At 45.8% G+C, this 7446-nt stretch overlaps 1 protein-coding gene across 1 annotated transcript; it reads left to right on the top strand.

Annotated features, from left to right (window-relative positions):
* Positions 1–1530: 1530 nt before the first annotated feature.
* LOC108363810 (toll-like receptor Tollo) lies at positions 1531–6514 on the top strand. The gene is given in 9 exon segments (XM_017617299.1): positions 1531–4886; positions 4889–4966; positions 4969–5054; positions 5057–5104; positions 5107–5278; positions 5281–5343; positions 5346–5959; positions 5961–6055; positions 6057–6514. Coding segments are annotated over 9 exon segments (4284 nt in total). The 5' UTR covers positions 1531–2185; the 3' UTR covers positions 6484–6514.
* Positions 6515–7446: the final 932 nt, after the last annotated feature.

The raw sequence follows: 7446 nt of genomic DNA, 5'->3' as shown, positions 1-7446 counted from the left end.
TTTTGCAGAGTTTTATAGCTTTGGAGGTGGTAGACCTACATAAAAACCAAACAGCACCACTCTGTAACTGTGAAAATGTACAAATCTGTACGAATGTACAAATCGAGTGATCCCTGCTTAAGGATTATAGTATGAAACCACTTCTTTAGCCAATTAGATATTAAAATTTTGAGTCTCCTGATGTCAGGTGATGACTTGATTCGAAAACTGTGCTTAGGAATGGCACATCTGACCACTTGCCTTAAAAGGATTCGGACGAAGTATTCGCTGGCCTGCGATTAGGCAATAGCTTCTCCATTTTCGCATTTCACAGAAAGACATAAAGTTCTTTCAAATGGGCAAAATCATTCGTCCGCAATATCAGAAGGTCAAGCGAGGCTCCAATTGAGTAGGTAGTACTTGTTGGCTTAAGGAAAATGAGCTGTATAACACCTTTTTGGAAGACGAACATCTTCGCTCTGAATAACTCTAGACTTTACACCGGTTTATTGGTATATCGGATAAATTTTAAACCGATTTCGTCATCACCAATGCAAAATACCCTATTTGATAACTTTTTTCTCTTTTTTAAAAAATCCATTAGTTGTTTCTCAGATACACCCCTATAAATTACAAATTATACTTGGAAATGTTGGTAACGGTATGAACTTAGCCTGAGTGTTGTTTAGCTCTTGTTGTTTTTGTAGTTCCGCTCAAAGAACTGCTACCTAAGTATTTAAATTTTAATATATATGTCATTTTAATCAAAGTTTTTTTTTAACAATTATTATCAAAATATTGCTTAAGCATGCATCTTAACTCCGATCAACTCTGAGAAAACTTAAACAACATCTTTTTTCATTGAATTACTGAAATCTAGTTTCCCTCTATTTGGAGAACTCAGAGATATGCTGGAGTGTTCTTAGAAACAGCACACAGCCACACCAAAATACCTGCCAGACACATCCACAGAACATATAAAAACGAACATGCATACATATTGCATACAAGCAATTCTCTACTGTCTGGCCATCGCTCACTTGGAATCATAAAAACAGCATGATTAACTTTTGATTGCCTCTCAAATTTATATGCTGACTCAAGACTGGTTTTGAGCACCATATGCGAGCTCAAAGTCAAAGCCAAAGGCAGTTAAAAGTTATGTGAGCATTAAGCAATCGGGCACAGTAGCAATGGTGAGCATCCCCAGATTTCATAGTTAACACAATGCCAGAGCCATCGATCAACCACCAACGCTGACGCGCTTGCTCTTTCTTACCACCACTCGATATACCTGCATACGCTTGAGGTAAACTGCAGCGGCTTCTCCTACTCAAACACATAAGCCCAGCTGGTTTAATGACTCTCCAGCACACGGAGCTAGTGCCATGCGTTCGTTCTCATCACTTCACTCGACTTCACTCTATTTGGCAATGCATTTCATGTGGTGTCTCATCCACGCTCTAGCTACTCCGGCCAACACTTTGGGGCATTTACTTTTAGTAGTTAATCGACTGCATGCACTTTGAGTAATCAGTTTGTGAGTAGAGTTCGTGATGATCGCACTTGTTCGCTGTGCATGTCGGAAGAACTTCAAGATCTGAATAAAAAAAAGAGTATATGTATATATTTACATATATTTGAAGTGCAAACGAAAAAAAGTAAATAAGGAAAGTGCCAGTGCTGAACTAAGCTAATAAGAAAGAAAGATAAACCGAAATAAGCTCTACTCAAAATATATGAAAGGCAAATGTGTTTTGACAAATTTTTGACCAACTCAACGAATTAATTTAAACGTTTACGATTCGGTTTCGTACGCCGCAGACACCACTTGGATTACGGGTTTCCGGTTGCGCGTCTCGCTGAACTTACTGCAAGCAAAAAGTTTACGAACAAACGAAAACAGAAAAATTGAAAAACGCAAAATGGTGTAGTGGCACAAAATTGGTACTAAAAAAATTTAAAACAGCAATAAACGCATAAATTAAAAAAAAATGCGCAAATTAAAGAAATAACATTTTGGAAGATCAGCAACACCTTGAAGCGTGTGCGATTTCGCTAGTGAGTGAGTGTGCTTGTGTTTTATGCAATTGTGCAAAATATCAAAAAAGCACAAATCGGCGTATTTATTGAAAAGTTAAAAAAAAATTTACCACTGAAACGACCAAACTAAAATTCCAAAACCAACAAAAAAAAACACCACGCAATGTCAACGAAAATGACGCTAATCTCCAAGACGATCCTCTCCGTCCTCATATTCGTCATAATACCTGTGCTCGGCGCGGCGCTTAGCAAAACAGTACTCTATCAGGCGCCCGACGAGTGCCGCTGGTCCGGCACCAGCGAGGTGGACATCACGCTCGTCTGTCACCTGCGCACCATCAACTCCGAGCTGGAGAACACCAACTTCAGCGTCATACAGCCGCAGAATACGATACGCTTGCGGCTAGAGTGCAACGATGCACTGTTCTTCCAGAGCAGCCTCAGCCCGGACTCGTTCCGCTCGTTGGTGGAGCTGCGCGCACTCACCATCGAATACTGTAAGCTAGGCAACATCACAGAGGGCTCGTTCCGTGGTCTGCAGGATTTGCGTAATCTAACGATACGCACGCACAACGGTGACTGGTCCACCATGTCGCTGGACATTGCCAGCAGCAGCTTTAGTGAATTTCGTCAACTAGATCGCTTAGATTTGAGCTTAAATAATATTTGGCTCATACCAGATGGCATGGTGTGTCCACTGAAGGTGCTGACGCATCTGAATATCTCACACAACGAGATACAGGATATTGGAAATTTTCATTTTAGTGCCTCGCTTAGTACGCGCAAGTCGCGCATATGCGGCTCATCGCTGACACATCTCGATCTGAGCGCCAATAAGATTGCCAACCTGCCATCGGCGATCTTTTCTGGCTTGGGTCGGTTGAGCAACCTGAATTTGGCGCGCAACAGCATGAATTTTATTGCAGATCGCGCATTCGAGGGACTGGTATCACTTTCCGTTGTTGACCTCTCCGGCAATCGTTTGACTTCACTGCCACCTGAGCTCTTCGCCGAAGCCAAGTATGTGAAGGAGATCTATCTGAAGAATAACAGTATTAATGTGCTTGCGCCAGGTTTATTTAGCGATCTTGCCGATTTGCTGGTGTTGGATATGTCGGCGAACGAGCTGAATTCACAGTGGGTAAACGCTGCCACCTTTGTCGGCTTGAAGCGGTTGGTGCTGCTTGATTTGTCTGCAAATAAGATAAGCAAACTGGAAGCCAGCATTTTCCGTTCACTTAGTTCGCTACAGATACTCAAGTTAGAGGAGAACTACATTGATCACATACCGGACGGTGCATTCGCCGATCTGGCCAACTTACACACGCTAATTCTTTCGAACAATCGCATTTCCACTATCGGCCCGCACACGCTGCGTGGCCTCTACGGCATACTTGTGCTCAGTCTCGACTACAATCGCATCGCCAAGATAGACACGCAAGCGCTGCGCAATTGCTCTAGCATACAGGATTTGCATTTGAATGGCAATAAGCTGCAGACCATACCGGACGCACTTAGCGCTGTGCCGCTCCTGAAGACATTGGACATTGGCGAGAATTTAATTACGAACATTGAAAATACCAGCGTTTCGGCGATGAGCAACTTGTACGGCTTGCGACTGACCGAAAATGCCATTGAGTACATACGGCGCGGCGTGTTCGATCGCATGACATCGCTGCAGATACTGAATTTGTCCGGCAACAAAATCAAAAGCATCGAAGGCGGTGCACTGCATCGCAACACACAGCTGCAGGCCATACGGCTGGATGGCAACCATCTGAAAAGCATCGATGGCTTGTTCACTGAGTTGCCAAATTTGGTGTGGCTTAACATTTCGGATAATCGTCTGGAGAAGTTCGACTACTCGCACATACCGACCGGTTTACAATGGCTGGATGTGCGTGCCAACCGCATCACGCAGCTAGGAAACTACTTCGAAATCGAAAATGAACTGAGCCTGAGCACCTTTGATGCCAGTTCGAATATGCTTAGTGAGATCACAGCCAGCTCAATACCGAATAGCGTGGAAGTGTTGTACTTGAACGATAACATGATCAGCAAAATACAACCGTACACGTTCTTCAAGAAACCCAATCTGACGCGCGTCGACCTCATACGCAATCGGCTCACGACGCTGGAGCCAAATGCTCTGCGGCTCTCGCCCATACCCGACGACAAGGACATACCCGAGTTCTACATTGGCCACAATCCATTCCAGTGTGACTGCAATCTAGATTGGCTGCAGAAGGTCAACACCGAGTCACGCACGCAACCGCAACTCATGGATCTCGATCAGATCTACTGCAAGTTGTCGTATGCGCGCGGTAAGACGCACGTGCCGCTCATCGAGGCCAAGTCAAATGAGTTCCTCTGCAAATACGAGGCGCACTGTTTTGCGCTATGCCACTGTTGTGACTTCTATGCATGCGACTGCAAAATGGAGTGCCCGGATCGCTGCGCTTGCTACCACGACCAATCGTGGACATCGAATGTCGTCGACTGCTCGCGTTCCGCCTACGACCGCACACTGCCATCGCATATACCAATGGATGCGACACAGCTCTACTTGGACGGCAACAACTTCCGCGAACTCTCAAGCCACGCATTTATTGGACGCAAACGGCTTAAGGTGCTGCATCTAAATCACTCGCGTATCGAAATTGTGCACAATCGCACCTTCTACGGCTTGCTAGAACTCGAAGTGCTGCAGTTGAACCACAATAACCTGCGCCAGCTGAATGGTAATGAGTTCCAAGGACTGGATAATTTGCAGGAATTGTACTTACAGCACAATGCCATAGCCAGCATTGACACGCTCACCTTCACCCACCTCTATCACCTGAAGATTTTGCGTCTCGATCACAACGCATCACAGAGTTTGCCGTTTGGAATTTTCTGCCTTCCTATCTGAATGAGCTGCGCCTAGCTGGTAATCCTTGGTCTTGCATTGTGACTTTATCGACAAGCTGCGAGATTACGTTAACCGACACGAGGCAGTGCAGGATAAGGTGAAGCTGCGTTGCTCACTACTTACGCTGGCAATAATGGTACTTTGGCTGGCAGTAATAACAGCGCTCTGCTGGCGCAGCACCTGGCCCCGAGCAGCTAGCATCTATCTCAGCGGCGATCCAGCTGCTGGATGCACAAACCCACTTCGTCGCTTGTAATGGTGGCCTGCAGGCACCACAGCAGCAATCGCCGCTCGGCGCTGGACAGTACAACGGTGGCATCGGTCATGGCGCAGACCCCAACGACAACGTATCATCAACGGCAACATGACATCCACGAAAATGATACTCTCGCAGCCGCCTATGCACGAGTATGTCCCATACTTGTAGCCATACTGACCAGCTTTGTCTTCGTGATCATTTGCACGCTGCTCGTGTTCATCTTTCGCCAAGAAATGCGCGTCTGGTGTCACTCACGCTTCGGCATACGGCTCTTCTGCAATGCCAATCGCGATATCGATAAGAACGAACGGGAAAAACTCTTTGACGCCTTCATCTCGTACAGCTCCAAAGACGAGGCATTTGTTTGTGAAGATCTTGCGCCCATGCTAGAACAGGGCGACACGCGTTACAAGCTATGTCTACATCATCGCGACTTTCCGGTGGGCGGCTACATGGCCGATGCCATCGTACAAGCAATAGACACCTCACGACGTACCATTATGGTGCTTTCCGAGAATTTCATCAAGTCAGAGTGGTGCCGTTTCGAGTTCAAATCGGCGCATCAGTCTGTGCTGCGTGATCGACGGCGACGTCTCATCCTAATCGTGCTTGGCGAAGTGCCACAAAAGGACATCGATCCTGAGCTGCGTCTCTATCTGAAAACCAATACATACCTACAGTGGGGCGACAAACTGATTCTGGGAAAACTGCCGTTTCGCGCTGCCCGATGTCCCAACAATCAACGGCGCATGCGCAACGCAGGTGGCTGGTGTCGCTGGCTGCACCGGCGTAGGCGTACATATGCCCATCGCCCAGCTGCCACCCACACATCATCACCATCAGCATCATATGCTCTCGGCAGGTCGGCAGTAGTGGCGTTGGCAGCAACATTGGCGCCGGCAGCCATCACCTGCATCACATGCACCCGCAAGCGGCGCTGCAACACCATCAGCTGCAGCACGCCAGCTTTCGCTCACAAATGCATCACAACATCAACGGCAGCCGGCAGAATCACAATCGAAACAACTCGGCTGCCGCGGCGGCACAACAACAACATCAACAGCAGCAAACGGCAATGCTAATGGGTGCGCCAGGACAGTGCGCGCAATTGCCACCGCAGACGCAGCAGCTACTGCCCACAGCGACGGGAGTGGGCGCGCAACCCAGTAGCATACAACAGCAACAGCTGCCGCCACCGCCGTGCCCCAGTCCGCGCAGCATTACGACGCAGTCATCGGCGACGGGCGGTAGCTCACAGAGTTCCGGTCGTACAATGGGCGTGCACATCTAAGATGGGCCACAGCAAAGGGATGCGGTCTACCGCACGTGTAGTGTGTNGAGTTGAGTGGCAATAAGTGCTGAAAAGGCTGTAAGAAAAAGCTGCAAATTTTAAGTGTTTAGCAAAAGTGTGGTCGTGTGTTAGAGAGGCTTCCGCGAGAGAAAGGCAATGTAGAGTCATTGAAATTTAACCAAATCTTTTGATAATCGTCACCGTCACAGTAGGCTACCTACTCCCAAAAAAGGAGCTGCTGATGCAAATTCTATATAGACTTTGTATTACTTTCAAGATTTCTGATTGAATCGCTAATGATACATCAAACTAAGCTTTAAGTTGGCTCATAGCTTTTAATTTAAACAAAAAATGCTATGGTCATAGGTTCTTAGCATTCACTTTGCACACACACACATACAATGCTCTAACATGATGTGTGCAACACATTTGCCTTTCACATTTTGAATTTTCGATCATCGATTTGCAAACATTTCCCAAATTCAGGTCAAACAAATCGGCGCAACAAAAATATCGGCAGCTAAAAGGCAGTACAAAGGCAACAAAAAATAGGAAAGAAAACAAAGAAGAGCTGATTGCAACACTTGCATTTAAATACATGCATATATACATATGTACATATATGCTCATATGTATGTATGTATACCAAAATCTGCAAATAAATGTAAACGTATCTACATTTGATCTATTTGGAAAACAAAAAGAAAGTCCCAAAAATCGACATTCAATAGTCGAATACGGTTGGCATTGAACATTTACTTCGTGCAACATGACGATTGGCAACATGTAGCCATTACTTTGTGCATTTTGCACTTTTTCGTTGTGTTTCTTAAACATATTTGTTTGTGTGTATTTGTGTGCAGCGTTGCATGCCAATACGATTGCTTTTTTATTTTTTTTTTATTTTTTTTTTATTTTTTAAGAAAGCAGTTAGTCACGTTAAAGTTGTCGCCTGCTTGTTGA

This window comes from Rhagoletis zephyria, unplaced genomic scaffold (assembly GCF_001687245.7).
Source record: "Rhagoletis zephyria isolate East Lansing unplaced genomic scaffold, Rhagoletis_zephyria_1.1 Rzeph_scaffold_01381, whole genome shotgun sequence".
NCBI lineage: Eukaryota > Metazoa > Arthropoda > Insecta > Diptera > Tephritidae > Rhagoletis > Rhagoletis zephyria.
This window is presented reverse-complemented; position numbering and strand designations above follow the sequence as displayed.